The sequence below is a fragment of the Melospiza melodia genome, chromosome 20, assembly GCF_035770615.1.
Source record: "Melospiza melodia melodia isolate bMelMel2 chromosome 20, bMelMel2.pri, whole genome shotgun sequence".
Taxonomy (NCBI): domain Eukaryota; kingdom Metazoa; phylum Chordata; class Aves; order Passeriformes; family Passerellidae; genus Melospiza; species Melospiza melodia.
This window is the reverse complement of record NC_086213.1, coordinates 14,828,267-14,850,877: the sequence shown is the minus strand read 5'-3', so window position 1 is coordinate 14,850,877 and position 22,611 is coordinate 14,828,267. Positions and strand designations below refer to the sequence as shown.

Below are 22,611 nucleotides of genomic sequence, written 5' to 3'. Positions count from 1 at the left end.
CAGCCGGCCGGGCGGGCAGGCGGGCGGGCCCCGCGGAGGAAGCAGCGCGGAGGGCGGCAGCGCCGCGGGGCCGCCGCGGGGATGAAGGACCGGCTGGCCGACCTGGCCGAGGTGGGCGCGGGGCCGGGGCGGCGGGCGGGCGGGATGCATGCATAGATTGATGGATGGATGGCGGCACCGCGGGCCGGGCGGGCCCCGCTCCCGCCGGGATCCCGGGCTCTGTGCCGCCCTCCGCGGTGTCTGAGCGAGCCCCGCTCCGCTGCTCGCCGGCCGCCGCGGAGCGCCTCGGGCGGCGCTGAATTGCGCTGAATTGCTCCGAATTCCGTTGAATTCCCCGGTGGTGCCGCCCCAGAGCCGTGGCGGGGCGGGTTGGCCCGCCCGGCGGCTCCCGGGCCGTGATGCGGCAGGAAAGCGCTCTGCAAGCCTCATTTTCCGCGTGTTTACAAAATGGTAGCTGCCTCTGTTTATACGCTCCTTTCCTTTCCCCTTCTTGTGCTTTGGAAACAGTATCCTAAAAAAGAAGGGAGAGTCTGGGGACAGGCACCATCCGTCTGTCTGCAGCAGGATATGACTTGGGTAGAATAAAAGGATATTGGAGGGTTTTTGTTTTGGGTTTGTTTTGTTTCTTTCCTGAAAAGGAATGGAAATGGAGAACGCTCAGGAGTTCCTGTGATAGTTCCAGTACTCCACGTATGTGTGGAAGTTGGGCTGTGTTGAGCTGCATTCGGGTCTGGGGCTCTTTCATCTTCTGGATCATAAAACACATTTTGGAAGCTCCATCTCTAGTGATGGAATTACCAGTCTCTTTGTTTTCCTCTCTGAAAGGGTGAATAGGCATTGGAAAAGTTTTAGAATTATTAAATTACAGTTTCTCTACCAGGAATGATGTCTTGGAGTCATGCCAAAAAAACAGTGTAATTTCTTTCAGGTATAGTTATCCCCTTTCCAGGCTGTGGGAACACGTGCCAGATTTCGGTGCTGGTGCACACTTCCCAGATAGATGAGGCAGCCAGTAGTGATCCAGATTTCCTTTATATTTATAGTTCTGTACCCGCAGACTTAATCCTGTTCTGTGTTTCTGTAAATGGAAGAAACCAAGTCCACACCCTGCCACACCCCCCACTGACAGCGTTAAAAGTGTTTAATGCAGCTGAACAGAGGAATTTGTAACGCAGCTTTAGAATTTGACATCTGAAAACATTACTGTAGTGGGCTGCTTTTTAAATATGTATGGGCCAGTATTGCTGAAGTGCTTCATGTGTTCATTAATGTCATTTTCACTGCAGAATTAATGGACAGCTTAAACATTTTGTTCTAATGAAGAAGACTGAAGATCTAGTCTATGTTTCGTCACAATTAGAAGTGTGTAGTTGACCTGAAGTTTTGTGAAGTTGCATATCCAAGGGAGATGAATATTCCCATTTCCACGGGCAGCTCATTGAAGTAGCAGCTTCCATCTTCTTTATCTGAAATAACAAAAATATAATGATTTTGTGAAGTGGTTTCTCTTCTATAGAATGAATGCTTTGAACAGAGATGCTTGACACATGGATGAGATGCTCTGAAAAGGAATAGCAAATCCAAAGAAATAATGTGTTAACTCTTGCTTGCCTGTTTCCAAAGCGTTTAGGTTTATTAATGTAGTTTCACTGTATTGCATTTGGCTAATCATTAAGAATGGAACATAGGCATTGTGGTTTTCCAGCAAGCCTAGGCCTGCAAAGTCTTTAGGAATGGCTGTGCCTCACCTCTTTCCCTTACCATGAGGGTTTCCCTGTTCCTTTGGGCACCCCTCACCTGTGCCAGGTGGGTCAGCTCCCTCCTTTGGGCACTCCTCACCTGTGCCAGGTGGGTCAGCTCCCTCCTTTGGGCACCCCTCACCTGTGCCAGGTGGGTCAGCTCCCTCCTTTGGGCACTCCTCACCTGTGCCAGGTGGGTCAGCTCCCTCCTTTGGGCACCCCTCACCTGTGCCAGGTGGGTCAGCTCCCTCCTTTGGGCACTCCTCACCTGTGCCAGGTGGGTCAGCTCCCTCCTTTGGGCACTCCTCACCTGTGCCAGGTGGGTCAGCTCCCTCCTTTGGGCACCCCTCACCTGTGCCAGGTGGGTCAGCTCCCTCCTTTGGGCACTCCTCACCTGTGCCAGGTGGGTCAGCTCCCTCCTTTGGGCACCCCTCACCTGTGCCAGGTGGGTCAGCTCCCTCCTTTGGGCACCCCTCACCTGTGCCAGGTGGGTCAGCTCCCTCCAGCCCCCAGAACCTCGCTGGTGTACAAGGAGTCCCAAAGATCCCAGCCTGCACTGGCCTGCTCTAACTGAGCACACCTTTGCCTTCAGAATGAGCAGAAATTCTCATTTCCCATCTCCTCATTCGTGTGTTCCTGCATTTTACTGGGCAGCCAGCAAAACTTTTTGCTGTTAGTTTTTCCTAGATCATTATAAGGAAGAGGGAGAAATGCTGCCTATCAGTGTTTGTGGTTCCTTGACACAACATTAACATAACTGCCAGATATTTTTGTTAGGGCACTATGTTTAGGCTGTTAAACAGTGGCCTGAGAAAGAAGTGGTTGATGACATGCAGATTATATAGCCTTGAGATAGTGCTGCTTCCTCTTGTTTTCTTGGCTCAGAGAAGTTTTGTAAACTATGTGCTTTTTGAGAAGACAGCCACCATAATTGTAATTGTTCAACTTTAGGGCGTTATTTTAATGTAATTTCTAAATTACTCTAAGCAGGCCCAAATGAACTTCTCTAAGCTGTTTGAATTGTCTTTTAGTGCAGTTAATGGGACAATTGAGCAAATCCAGACTGGTTTTAGTTATTTTGAGCGCAATAAGTGTAGGATAAAAAGGTTCTCTGATCCAGTACACTGCTTTCAGCAGTGTTTTACAGTAGGTGTTTAGGGAAGAAGAAAATGAGTAGTACATAGCTGTGATTGGAAGGTGTGCTCCCAGCCTTGAGTGGTTTGCTGTTCACAGACACAGGTCCGTCTGAAAGGGCTCTAGAAGAGCTGTGCAGTCCACGTTCAGACCTTCAGCTGGGCGTGTTTAGCTAGCTTCAGGTGTTGCAAACAGACTGCCTTTTAAAGTCTGGCAATAAAACTTATTCATACTTCCTTGTTGTTCTGTCATTTCAGAAGGTGGTTAGACACAAACCTCTGCTCAGGCAGAGTGCTGGGTTAGGTCTCAGCTTTGGGCTGCATTGTCCACATGGCTCCAAAATTTCCCCCTTGTGATGTGCTGAAGGGGATGCAGAGCTGTCTGCTGGAATCCATTTCTCATGCTTGATAGGTGAATCATTTCAAGTACTTGATTTTTATATTTCTTTACTCATGAGTGTTAATGAAGATCTGTTACATGTAATGTTTGAAAAATGAGTCGTACACAGCAAGTTCCTATTTGAAAAATGAGTAGTACATAGCGAGTTCTACAAGTTCATATCTGACTGCAGCTTTTTTAAGCAGGGCCTGTGACTGGAGCAGAAGTACACTGATTTTTCCTAAACACTTTCTCGGCCGGTCTCTCAGTGCCCCCAGAGCCGTTCAGAGCAGGCGAAGCGCCTCGGTCACAGAGGCTGGGATTGCGGGAGCTGGGTGCTGCAGAAACAAGCACACAGTGAGGCTTGCAGCAGGAGGAGAGCACGGCTGTTGTTTCTGCCTGAGTCAGGCTGTGACGTGAGGGCTGCTGAGGATGAGCCCCGTGCCCTCGGTGCAGTGTGAGGGCTTTACTGGGGCTGGAGCAGCCCTGCTGCTCAGGGCTGTTAATGATTGACCTGCCCCAGCCCTGCTGGCCCTCTGCAGGCCCTCCCCGGCTGCTGGGTGCAGGAAGGTTTCTGGGTTCACAGGGGCTGGCTCTGGGTGAGGTACTCCTGAGGGCCAGGAGGCTGTAACTGTGCATAGGGTACTCCTGCGGGCTGGTTCCCCAGGAGAATGGTCAGCAGCCTGCCACAGGAGGGATCTGCACGTGATCTGCTCTGAGAAACTGCCAACCTTGGACGCAACTTCAAGGGCAAGTGGGAGTCACGTTTTTCAGTCAAAAGCTGTTTCCAGTTCCAGAGGTCAGTCATTGCAAAGAGATCCTCAGCCTGAGTTATTTCTGCAGTTCTGTAAGGTAGTGGAAGTGACAGAGATTCATAAACCATCAGCATAGTTTCTGCTTGGAGCTGAAAAATGACATTGATGAGAATTTCATGACATTGGTGAGGATTTCTGTAGTTTAACCCTGCTGGCAGCCAGAGCAGCACACGGCTGCTTTCTCACTCTCACCCCGGTGGGATGGGGCAGAATTCCAGAAGGGAGAGAACTCATGGATTGTCAGTAAAGGCAGTTTAATTGGTAAAGCAAAAGCTGCACGCAAGCAAAGCAGGAAAAGGAATTCCTTCCTACTTCCAATTGGCAGAAAAGCAGACATAAAAGCGGCATAACACTGTTATGTGTTATGTCACACATAACAGTGGCTTGGGAGGACAATGCCCAAACCTTAGAGGTGCCCCCCTTCCTTCCTGCTGCAGCTTCGTGCACTGAGCATGGTGCCCTGTGCTCTGCAGTGTCCCCTGGGTCACCTGGGGACAGCTGCTCCCACCTGTGCCCCCCAGCCCCTTGGAGGGGAGCAGGAAAGGCCCGGCCTCTGTGGGTGTACAACTGCAGCATCCCTGTGCCATCAGCCCTGCGCAAATCCCAAACACAGCCCAAACCCAGCCCGTGCCCGCTGTTGGGGAGAGAGCTAACCCTGTCCCAGCCACAGCAGCACCAACCCCTGCTGCGGCTGGATGGATTTCTCCGTCTCTGAGTGTTTATGGAGCTTGTGTCCCAGGCTTTGAGTCCCAAGGTCAAGGTATGAGCTGCAAACAGAGTTTATTAGATTGCTCTTGGCATTGACGTGAAACTTTTTATCAGCTTCTTGTGATACTGCTTGTACTGGGGAGGTGAAGTCCAGGGAGAGCAGTGTGTTTCTGCTAAACTCTGATAAAAGTGAGTTCTTGGTCACTGGTGTGCTTGTCAGAAGAGGCACAAAAGCCCATCAGTTGAAGGGAGTCAGCAAATGAGCTGTATTTTAGGTAAGAGATGATTTAACAATACAGAAAACAGAGGTTGACGAATTCCTCAGGTGTCTCAAGTGCTGCTGACTGAGGTAGGCTGTCCATAAATCCTTGAACAAATTGATCAAATTGATCTGTCAGTGGTATCGCTGCCACCAAGTGGGACAGTGGAACACACACGGCACAGGCTGTGGGCTGGGAGTCATGGTCAGCTGCCTCCCAGCTGAGATCTCCAGACACGTTTCTGAGTCACATTGCTGTCTTTCATTCAGTCAGGATTCACTCAGGTGTTACATGGTTTACTAAAAGCTGACATTTGGAATCCCTTACTAGGTGCTATTTTCATTATTTTTAGTCCAGATAGCTAAATATAGGATGCAGTTATGAACAAGCAGAAAAATTATCCTTTATCAGTAAATATAAACATAAATAGTTCTTTTGCATAGATAATGAAATGTCTTTAAAATGTAGCTCCTTTTTAAACATTAACTTGGAGCATGTGGCTTGGTAGCAGTGCAGTCTTGGAATGGTAAAGTTGTGGCTGACTTCCTTGGGGCACAGACTTCCTCCCTTAGTTGTGTTGAGCAAGGCTGTTAATTGATGGCAATCTGTAAGGACAGATAATTTGAGTAGTGGCGTTATCTCCCCAACATGAGTGACTCGCCCATGCTCAGCGGCAGCCAGCCCTGGTGGTTGGTCCAGGAGGGCAGTGACATCTCCTCCCTGGATTTCTCCTGGGGCATCTTTGTTTCCCCAGCGCAAACCCAGATGGGCTCTGCCCCGGGGCTTTATGCATTCCCTGAGTTTGTGGGAGAGGAGCTGGCACCGAGTCTGTAACTTCTCCCTGAGGGTTGGGCCACTCCTAGATTGTGTTAATTGACAGTAACTTCTTTATAAGATAATGGCAGCGTTTGACACGGGATTAGATTGCAGAATTGTCATGCAAACAATGCGTATCTCCTGTAATTTAAGAAAACCAGAACTAAACTTCTTGGGTAATAGGATCAGAGGTGAGGAGCAGAAAGTGGGTGTTAGGAGATCAGATGGCCTTGTAAGAAAAGAAAGGTGACTTGTAATGAAAGTCCCTTAATGACAATTATCTCGTAGTTTGTTTTTCCTAACAGATAACCTGTTGACTGTATGCTAAGGCTAATATTCTGTTCTAATTTTGACCCACTGCACTTCAAACAGTCTGTGCCCCAGGAGGGACTGGAAGGAGAGAAGCTTGAACTCTTTCCCTGCTATGATGCACGTGAATTGTGTCTTTTCCTGTGATAGAAGCTGAAACCCGTGGGTTGGGCTGGGGAATGGGGCAGAGCCTGGGTTCCTCAGCCAGGTCAGGGGTTCGTTTCTGGCGCAGTGCATTTCACTGGGGCTGCCCTGGTGTGGGGTGGCAGAGCCTGGGTTCCCCAGCCAGGTCAAGGGTTCATTTCTGGCGCAGTGCATTTCACTGGGGCTGCCCTGGTGTGGGGTGGCAGAGCCTGGGTTCCTCAGCCAGGTCAGGGGTTCATTTCTGGCGCGGTGCATTTCACTGGGGCTGCCCTGGTGTGGGGTGGCAGAGCCTGAGTTCCTCAGCCAGGTCAGGGGTTCGTTTCTGGTGCAGTGCATTTCACTGGGGCTGCCCAGCACTCAGTCCCTGCTCTCCAGGAGTCACTTGACTCCTGGGGCCTCTCTGCTTGTTTGTTTTTAGATTACAGCCCTCAGCAAAGGCAAACCTCCCTGGCTTGGAGGGCTGCTGATGGAGATGTGTGTGAGCAGCAGAGTGGCAGGGCTGTGGTTTCCTCAGAGCATGTCCTGGGGTCGGTGTCACAGATTTGTGTTTGTTGTCTTTTACAGTATAAAGGAAATGAAGATGGGGAGACGGTTATCATCGAGAAAGACCATTTTATGGATGACTTCTTCCAACAGGTAAAATTACAGTTTTCACCATGGATTGAAGACTGACTGTTTCTTCTCTGTGCCTTTTAATTTCAGTAATGAGGTTGAACAATTCATCTACACATCCTCCTCAGTATGGTTGGTAATTGTATGCCAAAACAAATGTTGGTAATGCTTTGTTAGTTTATTTCAGGGTATTTTCTGTGTTTATTGCAGAGAAATGTTTTTAATTCCCTGTCAACAAGAAATTTGCTAAGGAAATTTTAAAATTGTTGTTTATTAGGAATATTAGCACTTAAGTTTTTTGGCCATTCAGAATATATTTGCTATTACCAATACTGGGTTTTAGTTAAAAAAAATTAATTACAGACTGTTTAAATGTTGACACTTCTGCTGGGATTTCTTTCTCTGCTACTTACAGATGAAATAGCTTGGGTTTTATTAGCAGGTTTTTTTTGTTTGTTTGTTTTTTAAAAAATATTGGCCCTAAATTTTTTTAATGTCTTCTTTGTCATATTTCCTTCCTCTAGGTTGAGGAAATCAGAAATAACATAGCAAAAATAGCACAAAATGTGGAAGAAGTGAAGAAGCAGCACAGCATTATCCTGTCAGCACCAAATCCTGAAGGAAGTGAGTAATAATTGTAAAGATATCACATATGTGTGGCTAGATATTCTGAAATATTGTTTGCTTATTTTAGCTGTCCGTAGGAATAGAACTTCAGATGGTCAGGATGCAAAATGTAACACTAAGTAAACATTTTCATTTTTATATTGAATTAATACTTTCATTTGTTTATTTTGACCTTTTTAAAGTCTCATTTGAAAAAATGTGTGTTCAGAATATTTCTTGCATCATCCAAACCTTTCCTAGACCAAAACTCAGTTTAATATGGCTGTTTTCCTTCTGAAACAGAGAGGCTGCTTAGGTTTCTTCTAATCTGTGGAAATGCTGAAGTTGTCAGCTGCAGCTTGTGCTGTCAGATCTTTATTCCTGTGTGGCACCAGGGCCAGCTGCTGCTGCAGTGCTGGCAGTTCCACGTGCAGTTCCGCTGCAGAACTTGCAGTTCCACGTGCAGCCCCATTTTTAGAGGCTCTACCCCAAAGCTGGAAGTGCAGTTGTGCTTTCCCAGCACAGAACTGGGAAGTTCAGGGCCCCTGCCCAGACTATGGCCCTGGCCCAGCCCTTGTCTGTGCTCCTGGGCAGGGCTCAGAGAAAAGGGAACAAAAGATGCTGAGGTGTTTGTTGTGTGAATGTTGCAATGCTGCCTTGCCATTTATCTTGTGACTCCATCTCAGTGGTGGAAGCTGAATTTGGGGTGTTATTTTATCCTGTTTTCCTTGGTGTTTGTTTTCATTCCCACAGCCGATCTTACAGCTGCTTTTTCAGGGTCTCAGGTTTGACCAGGGCCCACCTGACTGTCGCATGGCAGCACCTGTGAGCAGTGTGTGTTCCTGGGGATGTGCACAGCTCTCTGTGTTCTTGAGGATGTGCACAGCTCCCGGAATGCTCTGGTGCAGGCCTCAGAATGTCTCAGGTGGTGCCTGGCACAGACATGTCACTGAGGGTTAAAGCAGTGCACACATGGTACCCAGCACGCGCAGAAAAGGGGAGAGAAATCCCTGCTTTCACCTGCACTTACAGCTCACGAGCATTTAACTTTCAACTAGCAAATTGACATTGCCCTGAAAGTGTTAACAAAACTGTTTGTCACCTGGTTTAGTTGAAGATTTGGTAATAATCATATTGCCCAGGTGTAAGCCTGTCATGAGAAGCAAGCCCCTGATGGTTGCTGTTACAAAAACAGTAAAGTACTTGGGAGTTGTACTGAATGAAATTCTGAGATTACAAGGTGGATTTGTAGACTTGCTGACTTACTATAACCAATCATTAACGGTTCAAAAATATATTTTTTAAAGGAACAAAGGAAGAACTCGAAGAACTAAATGAGGAAATCAAGAAAATTGCTAATAAAATCCGGGCCAGGTTAAAGGGTAAGTTGTGAGGACAAGTAAAACTCCTTTCTTTCAGAAATAACCTAGACAATGACAATACAAATAATTCCTCCATAGAGAAATGTCTTCTGCAGCTGAAGTGCTTTTTGGGGAGATGATGTTTTGGAAGAAGATTAACTTTAACTGCAAAATGACACCTTTTAAAAATTTTCCAGTGTAATGTTACAAGTATGATTGAAGCAGTTACTGTGTTTAAAGATCTCTACCAATTACCACAATTATTTTAAAATTTTACTTACATATGCCACCCCTCTTCCCTGAAACATTACCCATGTCCCTGGGGAACTTGCACCTTTAAAAAGGAATAATAATATTTACAAAGTGATTGAGCTGTTAAATTGCTGACACTGACTCTGTACACTTGTCTTGTTCTCAGCTATTGAGCAGAGCTTTGATCAGGGTGAAAATGCCAATCGGACATCAGTGGACCTCAGGATCAGAAAAACACAGGTAGGCTCCCTTCAGCTTAAACAAAGTCAGGGTGTTCTGTGGAGAATGAGTTTAAGTGTTCTGAGCTCATTTCAGAGCTCCTGTGCTGCTTTGTGGGGCTGTGAGTGCCACTGGGAGGTGTCGTGTGGAGCTGGTATTGTGTGACAGAAATGGCCCTTTCTGACATCCCTGTCTGTCCCTCCCTGATGCCCTGTCCCCCTGTCCGTCCCCGTCTCACCGCCGTCCCCCTGTCTGTCCCCTCAGCACTCGGTGCTGGCACACAAGTTTGTGGAGGTGATGACCGAGTACAACGAGACGCAGACGCTGTTCCGGGAGCGCAGCAAGGGCCGCATCCAGAGGCAGCTGGAGATCAGTGAGTGACCCCAGTGCCCCAAAACCAACCAGTTACCTGTTGGTAGTGCCCCTTGTTCAAACCAACCAGTTACCTGTTGGTAGTGCCCCCTTGTTCAAACCAACCAGTTACCTGTTGGTAGTGCCCCCCTTGTTCAAACCAACCAGTTATTTATTGGTAGTGCCCCCTTGTTCAAACCAACCAGTTATTTATTGGTAGTGCCCCCCTTGTTCAAACCAACCAGTTACCTGTTGGTAGTGCCCCCTTGTTCAAACCAACCAGTTATTTATTGGTAGTGCCCCCCTTGTTCAAACCAACCAGTTATTTATTGGTAGTGCCCCCCTTGTTCAAACCAACCAGTTATTTATTGGTAGTGCCCCCCTTGTTCAAACCAACCAGTTATTTATTGGTAGTGCCCCCCTTGTTCAAACCAACCAGTTATTTATTGGTAGTGCCCCCCTTGTTCAAACCAACCAGTTATTTATTGGTAGTGCCCCCTTGTTCAAACCAACCAGTTATTTATTGGTAGTGCCTCCCTTGTTCAAACCAACCAGTTATTTATTGGTAGTGCCCCCCTTGTTCAAACCAACCAGTTATTTATTGGTAGTGCCCCCTTGTTCCTTATTCATTGATGTTCAAAGCATCAGAGATCTTGGACAGCATCTCACAGGGTGTGAGAGAAAAGTAACAGTTTTACTGCATGGCACAAACTCCTTGATATTACTCTTTTCAGAACAGCTGTAAAGAAAAGAGAGAAAATTCAATAATTTCCTTTAGATTGAAAATTATTAAAGAAATTATCTTTTTCCTTTGCTTCATTTACTTCCAATGTTGCAACTTTAAATGAGGCATCAAGAAAAGCTGCATTCTGAAACAGCAAGTGTTATTAAAAGCCATTCCAAAATTAACATGCCTAACAGGATAACAGCTCTTTTTATGTGGTTCCATTTTTGTGCACAAGGACACATCATCTGGCATGAAATCAGTGCTGCTGTTACATGTGCTTTAATCATTTGTTGACTGACTCACATATGACTTACTTCCAATTCATTATTGGGAGTATTTAGAAAGGTTCCTGACTTTACTTTGAAGCACAGTGGAAAGTGTCTTGGAAAGTGTCTCTACCTTGGAAAGTGCCTAAAAAGTGCCTAAAATTAAGGGTTTTTTTAATGCGCTCTATAGAAACAAATATATACATTGCTGAAACAAGGAATGCTAACAGGGCAAATTACAAGAAAATGTTACTTTTCAAAGTAAAAAGTGTGCTTTTCAAGTTTGTCATTAGCCTCTCCTGCTAATTGTTGTCTTTATCCTAGCTGGAAAGACGACCACTGACGAGGAGCTGGAGGAGATGTTAGAGAGTGGCAATCCTTCCATTTTCACTTCTGATGTATGTATTTCTGTGTCAGCCGCCTGCCCTAGCCCTGCTGCCCGGCTCCTGGAGGGTGCTGGCACTGAGCCTGTCCCTGTGTCCCTGTGGCAGATCATTTCAGACTCGCAGATCACCCGGCAGGCGCTGAACGAGATCGAGTCCCGGCACAAGGACATCATGAAGCTGGAGTCCAGCATCCGCGAGCTGCACGAGCTCTTCATGGACATGGCCATGTTTGTGGAGACACAGGTGCGTGGGGCTGCCCGGGCACCAGGGCTGGGCTCTCCTCGCTCTTCCCTTGCCACGGGCAGAGCAGCTGATCTGATTCAGATAGTGCAGTCTAGAGTGACTCTGTGACTCTAGACTGTGATTAAAATACATGGAAATCAATTACTGGAGGTTCCTTGACCATCTCAGTGTCCTTAAGCTTTCAGTAACTGACCACAGACTTGCCTTTCAGTCAGAATATTTAATATTTTTTTTCGATTTGATTAATTGCAATATGCTGGAACATCTGTGGGCATGTTTAAGTAAGAAAAACTATCTTGTGGAACATTGTTAATTCCTTGGGGATTTTGGGTTTTCAGCCTCGGTGGAATGACACGTGTGTCAGCAAAGCTGTGTGCACCTTGCACCTCTTGCAGAAGTGCAGTTCCGTGTTCACCAATGTGAATGTAAAGGGCTTGACAAGTCCTTCAAGTCATCTCTTGTATTCATAGCCTTTGTCTTGACATGTACATAAATCTGTTCTACTTTTAGTCTTTAAGTACCAGCTATCCACCAAAAGTATTCTTAACCTTGATCTTGAAATGGTTTGACTTCTGCAGGAAAGTGAAAAGAATAGTGTTAAAGAGAAACTTGCCTGAAAAGCAAGTTAGAGGAGCTTGCCTGTTCTTGGTAATTGGGTTTTGTTCTACAAGTCCTTTGTTGCTTTGATATTAAATATTCAGCCAAGATAAATTGGTAGCAGGTTTCTTTTGAATTACACACGAACAGAAGTTACTTGTGCATCATTCTGTAATGCTTTGCTGTTTATGCTGCTGATTATTTCTTCTGCTGGACAGAGACCCAGGTAACAGACTCGCTGTCATCCCTCACCAGTCCTCCATTTCACTGCCAATCGCCATTGCTCATAATCAATTTGAGTTTGTCGTGCCCTGACACCCAGTCCCTGAGCAGCTCACGTGTGTGTGCTCCCAGAGAGCTGTGGCACCTCTGGAGGCAGGGAGTGTCCTCCTGTCCCTCTCAGGGCCCTCCGATCCCCGTGTGCCACCCAGCTGTGGCTGCTGAGCCTCCCCTGCCTCCCTCCCTGCACACCAGGAGTGTTTGCAGGTGCTCACCTCTGCTCCTGCACAGGGAGAAACTCCCCTGCCCTGCCCATGAGCATTCCTGGTTCCTCAGAGCTGGCAGCCCTTGCTTCTCATTCCCTTTTTCCTTCACATGCCACACAGAACAAATGCCATCCCCAGTATGTGCATCATCGATTGTGAAAGTAGTTCTTGATGTTCTAGAGCCTTTCCTTTAGATGGATTAAACAAAGATCTGTGCATTCCAATAACCTGGTTTTCCTTCAAAATCTCATTTTAAGGGAGAAATGATCAACAACATAGAGAAGAACGTGATGAATGCCACAGACTATGTGGAGCATGCAAAAGAAGAGACAAAGAAGGCAGTTAAATATCAAAGCAAAGCACGCAGGGTATGTTGTCTTTCTGTCATTGTGCTAGGCACTGTTTTAATTTAGCACAGCAGCATTTCCAGTGTGAATGACTGCTGTAGTTAATACTGAAAATGTATAATACCAGCAGAGGACAGACACTTCTGGGACTGTGAGAACACATCATGCACAGCTAAGGGCGTGTTCACAGTTTCCCACTCAGAACTGCTATTACAGAGTGTAAAAACCCCAAAATAAGAATTAATGTATTATTTCAGTGGATAAATTCCCATCTTTTTCTTATCAGCTTTCACAATACCTTAAGTTATTCAGGTTCTAAATAACCTTAAAAGTTTCTGGCTGTTTATCACAAGTGAATTTACCTGAATTTAAAGCTATAAAATCCATTTGCTAGCAGAAAAAATTAAAAGTGATTTTGCTGAATAGGCTTACTTTTTAAAAATTCTGCTTTGAATTTTAATGATTTCAGATAAATTAGGGGAATCTTCCCTGTGGAAGGGGTGTGGCATTGTGCCATAATACTGAATTTGTGGGGGACCTGAGTTCAAAGGAAGGTTCTGGCATTTTCCAGGGCACTTGCTTTGTTTCAGTATCTTTCTTCCCATCAGCCACCAATAATATATTCTGATATCAGACTACTAAGTAGTTTATTTTTGCATTCTAATTTCCTCTTTTGATGTGCTGTGCAGTTGGGTGAGGCTCGTTCTGGTGAACTGGATTTGAGGGAATAATTCATTTTCTATAGATAGAGATCCACCCAGAGATAACACGCCTGATCCTGTATAAAAGATCTTTTCAGAAGTGTTCAAAGAGCCCACTTAATGTCTATGTAAATGGGGCTTGTGTCATCTCTGATAACTGTACAGGCATTAATCACACGAGTTTACCTGTTTAGAAACCTTAATTCTTATATTTGCAAGATTATACAGATAATTTTATCTCAATTTAAGAATATGGAAGGCTTTAATGGAAGTGCTTGTGGATCTAAAAACTACTTGAAAAATTGAACGTAAATGCAAGTGTTAATGTGCCTAATATTTACACTGCCTTGTTTTTTTGACAGAAAATGGTGATAATTATCATTGTGTCAGTGGTGTTGATTGCCATAGTAGCTCTAATAATTGGTTTGTCTGTGGGTATTCGGTGATGCTTGGATAACCTCAGCATGCATGGCTTCCTGCCACTGTGGCAGTAAGTAACTAATCAACTAATTTCTAATTTGGCTCTTGTTTTCTCTGTCTCCTTCTGCTCACCCTTCCTGTGTGCCCAGTGCCCTGTGGCCCTGCTCTGTCACCCTGCAGGACCTGTGGTGGTGACCCCCGTGGGGGTTTCTGTGGTTTTAAACAGAGTTTTTAGAAAGTAGATGTCTGCAGCCATGAAATTGGCTATTATGGCTTGGAGACCATCTTCAGTTTCTCACTTTGAAACTGTTTATTAATGCTAGCCTGAATGAAGCAGTGGGACATAGCAATGTGTTTGGGACATGGGATTTGTCTCGGTGTCCACGTTTCTCTGCAGTAAAGTCCCATTTCCCATCCAGACAGTGTTCCCAGGCTGAGCAGGCAGTGGGTGGGTGCAGCAAATGCAGCTGCAGCATGCCCAGTCTCTGAGCTGCACCAGGGGCAGGGCCCAGTTCAGACAGCTCACCAGAAATTCACATGTCTGTACTAACACCCTTTAACACCCAGGTTTGTGGTTCGGGGCTGAGCTCTGGTTTGTGGGAGGGGGGCAGAATGCACTGTCATCACCTGCAGTCAGGAGCGCCTGCCCCAGTCACTCCCTGATTTGCACAGAGGCATGTCTCCTTTTTAACCCCTGCAGCTCCTCTGAGCTAGGCCTGCACAGTTTCAGTGACCTTGTGGTGAGTTCCACTCAGGGTGCAGCTGTCAGGGCCTGAGCAGGCTGCAAATATTTATCCAGGGAGGGTGGCAGTGAGCAGCTACTTAGAGCTGACCTACATCTGTTTGTAATGATGTTTACAGAAGTTGGGCATGAGTAATAGCCAGTATTCTGGAAAGGAAAATAGGGAAATGTTGCACAGATGCTCTGTCTTGTGACTGTGGTTACATGTGTGTTAGAAACAGGAAATCACAGCAGTGATTTCTCCTTAGAAAGAAAATCCCAGCACTCAGCCTGGCTGTCAGTCTTGCTGTGGCTCTGAATGGGTTTAATTCTGTTCTGGCAAAGTATTTCAGTGTTAACTTTTCTCTCTTTTCCCTGCAGAAATTGATGTTCATAATAATATGTGTAACTGTACTGCTTCTGATACTTGGAATTATCCTAGCAACAACTCTGTCCTAGCAAGCACATTCCAAGAGTTACCAGCCTTGAGGAACTCCAGAACATCTCCAGTGAAACCAAACCTTTTCCACAGATGATGCCTTACCATGATGACCTGTCACTAACGGCTAAAAGTGAAAGCAGAATCACTCTTAATGTTTACTCACAAATGAAGATCAGAATGTACCAGGGGGTGTATGGATTTTACAGCATAAACTAAACACTTGTGAGACTGAAACTTGGTTTTGAACTAAATAACTTTGGGTTTTTTCACATCTCAGTGTTACAGTTGCAGTAGGGAGTTGAGAGACTATTGAATTTTGAGTGTTTGGCTTTTTTTCCTATTGCTAACCTAACTCTAATCATGACTTTAAGTACCTTGCCAGTGCTGCCTTTGTTAGCACTCTTGTGAATATTTTTATGAGATGTAGCCTTGTGTTTAAGTGTATTAATTATTTAGTCACCTTAACCTATTTAAACCTTACGCTTTTTCTCCGACAAGTGCTAAAATATCTTACCCTGACAGGACTACTCCTTTAACTGCCTGGTGCATGACTTGAGAAGAAAAACGAAAAAAAGCTTTTTTACACTTGCCAGGTTTTTTATTTTTCTGTCAAGGTTAACTGCTTTAAATGCTTCCTTCATGGTTCATAAAAAGTTGGTTGCAGCATTTCTGGTAAAAGCACACAGCTCTGAAATGCTGAATTTGCACTTGGGCAAGTAATTTTACAGGTAGTTCTTGTGCAAAGGAAACTGATGGATCAGTTTAGCCTTACTGCTTACATGAATATGACAAAAAAGACTTTGTAAAGCCAAATCAAGTTTTCTTGTTCTGGAGTTTGCTAATGTTGATGTATGAATACAGCACAGGGGGATGAGCTCCCCCAGAAGATCTGAAACTTAACACAAACTAAGACACTGATTTGTTATGAAATGTGTGTGGCTATAACATGGATGAAGTGTTTTGGTGTACACATGCCTTTGTAATGCCAGCTTGCACCACTTGAAAGCTTCAAAGAATTCAAACGTACCCAAATAACTGCATTTAGTGTTACAGGTTATTTTTGTATTTTTGTGTGTAAGATATTTGTAACTTGGGTTTGTGACTCCTCGTTGTTTAAGCATATCCATGTAGATATGTAGATATATTTACACTCTTAAGAGAAGGAGAGGAGAGGATGATTTGTGCCTTTTTAAACATAGTCTGAAACTGTGCTCATCAATGTGTTCAGATATTCAGCTCTCATGTTGCCTGCAGTAACTCGGTCCTACCAGTTTAGAATCCTTAAACTTGGGTTTTGTTGAAAGTGTCTGAGATGAAAGTTACTCAGTAAGGGAGAATTCAGGCTTCATAAAATTCAGCAAAGTTTACAGTTCCTCTTGTATGTATGAATATTCCTGCTTTGCTGTCCAGGTATACTGTGAATATGCTGGAGCTATTCAGATGTCAAGCATGTTTGAAGAAGAAAACAAATATTGTTATTATTATTATTATTATTATTATTGGTCTCTTTACAAGTCAGCCATAAAGAAGTCGCTTGGAAAATTCGGCTTCAACAATGAACAAATTTCTTTTACCTCTGAGTCCAGAATGCTCACTGATGTTTGGGAGGAAGTTTACATGCAAAGTAAGGAAGGATTGGTTGCCTTAATGCTCATTCTAGGTAAATATCTTTTATTCTGTAGTTTTCTAGATTTTTATCAGTAAATATTATTTATACAGATATGCGAATTAGATGGGGGGAAATCACTCCTGGTGTTTTCCAGCTGGTTATGTAAACTGACCCTCAGAATCCTGTCCTGTTGAATTTTTCTCTCTGTAATGCAGTAATTGCCCATCAAGACCAGAAATTGGAATAGGCTACTCCACAGTTTTTACTTCTTGTTGAACAGCTGCCTCAATGAGTTTGTTTTAAAGCAAAACAGACCTTTTCACGTGGACCTCTTTGTTTGGAGGTCAGAGGGAGTAAATCTCTAACCTATGCACTAATAAACTCATCCAGCGAGCCTGCTGTGTCTGCGTTGTGTCCCTGCTGTTCCTGGGGCCCAGGAATGTTCCAGAAGTGTTGAACTGGCTTACGTCTAACACAGGGTGAGGTGGCATCTTCTCTGCAGCTTCTCACCAAGAAAGGTGTGGAGATCATTATGGGGAAAACAATGGGCTGTGTTAATTTAAGCTGTGCCCATGGGGGAGATTTGAAGAGAAGTGTCAAGGTAAGAAAGCCCGAGGTTGCAATGAGTGAGTGCTCTCTTCACACAGAAATAATCTGGGACAGCTGCAGGGACAGCCTGACAGCAGTGAGGGTTTTGGGGTTTTACATGAGAAAGTGGAAAGCAAAGCCTGTGGCTGCTGCAGGGGGGCAGACAAAGCCGTTTCTCTCAGAGCTCCCTCCCCGCCCTGTGCACTGCATGCTGCAGAATTCACTGCCGTGGGAAGGCTCTCAGGAAACACAGTCAATTCTAATTGTGTTCTTCAGGCCTTCCCTGGGATTTCGGAGTTGAGCACAGCTCCAAAGCACAGCTCTGGGATCTGGGGTGTGTTTGGTGAGAGCCATCAAGCTCCAGTCCCCTCTGCAGCATCGGCTGAGAGCTGCAAGCAAGGCAGCCTGGCTGAGCAGCCAGCAGGCTGAAGGGAGGAATACACACATTAAATATACCAACAAACTGCTTCTAATCTGAAAAGCTGCAAAAAACCCATTTCAGAACATCCTGGGTTTGAATCAGTTCCTACGAGCACACATTGCATTTCCAGCTCACACGCTTGCTCTGCTTTTGCTTTTCCCTTTTGGCAATTTATTCAGAGTAGAGTTAGTGGGTAGAATCTCAGAGGAGAATAAAAGCCAGTGTTTTGAGAACTAATGAAGTAATTATCTAAAGCATTATTTACAATGATTATTTAGAAGATAATGAGACCCTTTAATTGTGTTTGTTCTGCATAGCTGGCCGTTCAATAATTCAGGGTGTTGCCATACAATTTTCTCTGTTTACTTTGCACATTTTTTGTTTGGGAAAACGTCACATTTTTGTGCTGTGTGTGAAGCACAGACTGGGCCCTCTTCTGGGCATTGTTTGTCACATGAAGATCACTGCTGCCCTGGCTGCACAGGGGCTTTTGGGCTCAGAAGAAATGAAGGGGAAATGAAGCTGCACCTGTGAGAGGCTGCTCTGGCTTCATTCCTGCAAACTGGAATATTTCCATACATCAATTACTCCCCTGATGTTCCTGTCAGCATTTCTCTCACTGGAGCTGAAGCCTGACTTGCAGTTTTATTTTCATTTTGGGAGCCGTGATGGGGACGTTTCAAATGTGAGGCTTTTAAAAAGAGTTCGTTTGTGCAGGGGAAATTCAGAGCATCATTAACATTTCAGTAGCTAATAACAATTTCACCGCAGCTGTGAACAGGCTGCTAAATACACAGTTCTCCTGAAGCACAGGCAGCAGGGCCCAGGGAGTGGAGGGAGACTCTGCTGTGAGCTGTCAGCTCCTTTGGGTGTCCTGTGGGGCTGGGCTGGGCTGCACATGCAGGTTTTGGAAAGCAAGATGTTTATCCCCACAACAAATCATCCACAATAAGGATTTAGTCCAGGGTTTGTGTCTCTCTCCTGGGTTTCCTATGGGGCTTCCCTGGCCTGTTTTTATTCTTTATTCTATTATTATATTAATTTTTAATTACTAATAATATATTTTTTTATTATTATTCCCCACGCCTGACATCACCATTTGTGGGGAATTGATGTTACTGTCCCACTGCAACCATCCTAAACAGCCATTGCTTAAATAATCACAGCTCCTTTTCATGTCCCCACGTTCCAAACCAGCCCCTGCCTCCTGAGCTGCCCACCAAGGGCTACACTGATTTTAAATAAATTCATTTGCATGTGTGGAGGGTGCATTTAGATACTCCTACAGCGCAGAGCTATTTCTCACCACGGATTCACACAGTGAATGAGGCTATTCCTCAGTAGCCACTGATGGCAGGATTTAAAATAAGTTCACCTGAAATTAGGTTCAGAACCACGGCAGGAACCACAGCAAGATGAGCAGTGGGGTTTGAAGGGCCCAGGAGAACAGGGAGAGCAGGGCAGGTGTGCCGTGGGGAGAGAGGGGCACCTGTGCCATGGGGAGAAGGACAGGTGTGCCATGGAGAGAGAAGGGCACCTGTCCCATGGGGAGAGAAGGGAACCTGTGCCATGGGGAGAAGGACAGGTGTGCCATGGGGAGAGAAGGGAACCTGTGCCATGGGGAGAGAAGGGCAGGTGTGCCATGGAGAGAGAAGGGCACCTGTCCCATGGGGAGAGAAGGGCAGGTGTGCCGTGGGGAGAAGGACAGGTGTGCCATGGGGAGAGAAGGGAACCTGTGCCATGGGGAGAGCAGGGCAGGTGTGCCATGGGGAGAGAGAAGGGCATCTGTGCCATGGGGAGAGCAGGGCAGGTGTGCCATGGGGAGAGAAGGGAACCTGTGCCATGGGGAGAGCAGGGCAGGTGTGCCATGGAGAGAAGGACAGGTGTGCCATGGGGAGAGAGAAGGGAATCTGTGCCATGGGGAGAAGGGAACCTGTGCCATGGAGAGAAGGACGGGTGTGCCATGGAGAGAGAAGGGCACCTGTCCCATGGGGAGAGAAGGGAACCTGTGCCATGCAGAGAAGGACAGGTGTGCCATGGAGAGAGAAGGGCACCTGTGCTATGGGGAGAGAAGGGAATCTGTGCCATGGGGAGAGAGGGGCACCTGTGCCATGCAGAGCTGGGGGTCTGGGGGCACTTTTGGGTTCAGAACCCCTGCAATCCTGCAATCCTGCTCCCCGCAGCCCTGCTGCCCAGCAGCCTGGGGACAGCTCTGCCAGGCCCGGGCTGACAGCTGGGCACTCTTGTGCTCCCTTGACTTTGCAGCTATTTATAGAGAGATTCTGTCAGAGTTCCCATTTCTGCAGCTCCCCCAATGGGGTTTTGGGCATGGTTTTCCTTCCAATGTGAGGCAAATAAAACAATGGAACAAACCAGTCTTAGAAACAAAACATCAACTCACAGGACAATAAAATGCAGCAAGTGTTGATATGTATTTTTAATCACAGCTAATATATGTATGTTTTTAATCCCTAAAATCACAGAAATTACTATAAACTTCAGTTGAGATTTAAGAAAATAAAGGCAAAATCTCAGTTGCCCTGCAATCCAGCTGGGTGCCCAAACCCACGCTAGAGCTGGGCTTAGGTTCCATATCTGCTTTCTGTGTTTTGCCTCCTCAGAGCAGGTTCATTGCTAAGGCAAGCATGTGCTGACAGAGTGACTCAGCCCTGTGGGCCAGGATGCTTTTCTTGGGTTTCCATGAGCATTCTTTTCATCCCACACAGACATAAATAAGTGCCCTTGATGGCTTCCCTACCATTTATACTAGAGAAGTGAATGTGGCGTTATTTTAATTGCATTAAAAACCTTTTCTGTGCTTAAAGGGGAGCTGTTTCATTAACATCAAGCTCTGCCCTCACACCCAGCACCCCCAGTGCCTCAGCACAGTGCAGTAATGCACAGCAGAAAAAGGAAAGCTGGACTGAATTGCTGTAAATGGCCAGCAATTGGATAATTCTGAGATCTGACCAGAGCAAAGAACAAACTCCAAACTCCCCATCCCAAAGAGAATTTCTTGGTTGGTGCTGCAGGGTTCACCTTCCCTCCAATGTGAGCTCCACACTCAATGGGACTGAGCCCATCCTGCTGGCCAAGCAGAGCCAGCCTGACTCATAGAGAGAGAGAGAAGCTGAAAATGAGGGTGGTGTGCCTGGAAAAAAGAGATCTCACTCTGTGTTTACCCTGTGGGAGCGGTCTTGGTTACACAAGATTAAATGTTATGTAAAGTGAGAGAGCAGCTGCTCTGCCAGCGCGGGCAGCCAGCTCGGAGTGAGGGGCAGGGGCATCTCACGGGGCAGCAGGGAGGAACCAGCCCTGCTCAGTGTGTCCCTGGACAGGAGAGAGGATCAGCATCCTGGCCAGGAGAGGGGAACCAGCCCTGGGCCAGGAGAGGGGAACCAGCCCTACTCAGTGTCCCTGAGCCCAACAGGCAGGATCAGCATCCTGGACAGGAGAGGGGAACCAGCCCTGGGCAAGGAGAGAGGAACCAGCCCTGCTCAGTGTCCCTGAGCCCAACAGGGAGGATCAGCATCCTGGCCAGGAGAGGGGAACCAGCCCTGGGCAAGGAGAGAGGAACCAGCCCTGCTCAGTGTCCCTGAATCCAGGAGAATTACACCAGTAACCCTCTGCAGTTTTAGGAGTGACGTTGTGAGTGTTAACCAGTGACAGGACTACCCCATTATGACTTTTCTTCTTTACTCTTCTAATTGGAGTTGTATACTGCTTGTATTGTAAGATGCCTAATTTAAAATATTGGCCAGTTTGGAGTGATCCCCCAATAACCAAAAAAAACCCCAAAACAAAAAAAAAAAAACAAACCCGATGCTGATGTTGAATGCCTTCTGTGAAGATCCTGGACCATTTGTCTGCACGTGTGCCTAGTGAGAGGGGGGATCAGCTTCTTCCCAAAGCCCTGAGCCTGAGGCTGGCGGGGAGGAAGGCAGCCCTGAGGACCAGCCCAGGATGGCTGGAGATGGAGGCACAGCCCCATCTGCCTGCAGAGAAATTGCTTTTCCCGTGGCTTTGGGTGCCTCAGTGAGAGGAACTGTACCTGGTGTTTGCTGTGATTCATCTTCTCTGCTCACAAATGGAGCCCCTCTCCAGAGCTTCCAGTGCTTCTCCCTTCGGTGGGTACAAACACGATAAAAAATGCTTTACAAAAATCAATGAACACTTAAGTGTTTGGCAGCTCAGGATTTTACTGGATCCTTTACTCAGCAGTTTAATGCCTGATAGGAGAAAGGCACCAGTTAAACTTTCCTCTGCAGAGTTAGCAGCTATGACACACCTGGGGCTGGTTCTGCTTTCCTCACTCTGCGTTCACAACAGAATCAGTTTTTCCCCTGCACTGAGCTGCGCTGGGGGAGCTCCCGAGGCAGGAGCAGCTTGTGCCCAAACCCCGCTTTGGGACAGAGGTTTGTGTCACTGGAAATTTGGAGCTTTCTTGCTTTAAAGATGGAGTGAGTGTGAGCTGGGGCAGCGGGCACAGCTGAAACCTGGGCACTTCAGGGACCCCTGGGCTGGGCCGGGCTGAACTGAACTGGGCTGAACTGGGCTGGGCTGGGCTGAGCAGGGCTGGGGCACACAGAAACATCCCAGCACACAGCCCGGGCACGGCCTTGTGCCCCAGCGCCTGGGGAATGCAGCGCCGGGGAGCCCCGGGCAGGCTCAGCTCGGCTCGGCACGGATCGGTTCAGCACGGATCGGCTCGGCACGGATCGGTTCAGCACGGATTGGTCCCGAACGGGCTGTGAGCTCGGCACGGATCGGTTCAGCACGGATCAGTTCAGCACGGATCGGTTTGGCATGGATCGGTTCTGAACAGGCTGTGAGCTTGGCTTGGCACAGATCGGTTCAGCACGGATTGGTTCAGCACAGATCGGTTCGGCACGGATCAGTTTGGCACGGATCAGTTCTGAACAGGCTGTGAGCTCAGCATGGATCGGTTCAGCAC

At 46.6% G+C, this 22,611-nt stretch overlaps 1 protein-coding gene across 2 annotated transcripts; it reads left to right on the top strand.

Annotated features, from left to right (window-relative positions):
* Positions 1-30: 30 nt before the first annotated feature.
* Positions 31-17,042, top strand: STX2 (syntaxin 2). 2 transcript variants are annotated; one of them, XM_063173265.1, is made up of 11 exons: positions 31-111; positions 6,868-6,939; positions 7,440-7,539; positions 8,829-8,903; positions 9,301-9,374; positions 9,618-9,726; positions 11,022-11,095; positions 11,189-11,326; positions 12,666-12,776; positions 13,819-13,946; positions 14,979-15,118. In XM_063173265.1, exons 1-10 carry the CDS (start codon positions 82-84, stop codon positions 13,900-13,902), a joined length of 867 nt encoding a protein of 288 aa, XP_063029335.1. In that variant the 5' UTR covers positions 31-81; the 3' UTR covers positions 13,903-13,946; positions 14,979-15,118. The 2 variants fall into 2 exon arrangements, with proteins under 2 accessions (XP_063029335.1, XP_063029336.1); XM_063173266.1 differs by lacking the exon at positions 13,819-13,946 and having other exon boundaries at positions 32-111; positions 14,979-17,042.
* Positions 17,043-22,611: the final 5,569 nt, after the last annotated feature.

Coding starts and splice junctions, on each gene's coding strand:
- STX2 (XM_063173265.1), top strand. CDS start 82: ATGAAGGACCGGCTGGCCGACCTGGCCGAG. Junction 6,940..7,439: donor TGGATGACTTCTTCCAACAG/GTAAAATTACAG, acceptor TCCTTCCTCTAG/GTTGAGGAAATCAGAAATAA. Junction 8,904..9,300: donor AATCCGGGCCAGGTTAAAGG/GTAAGTTGTGAG, acceptor TCTTGTTCTCAG/CTATTGAGCAGAGCTTTGAT.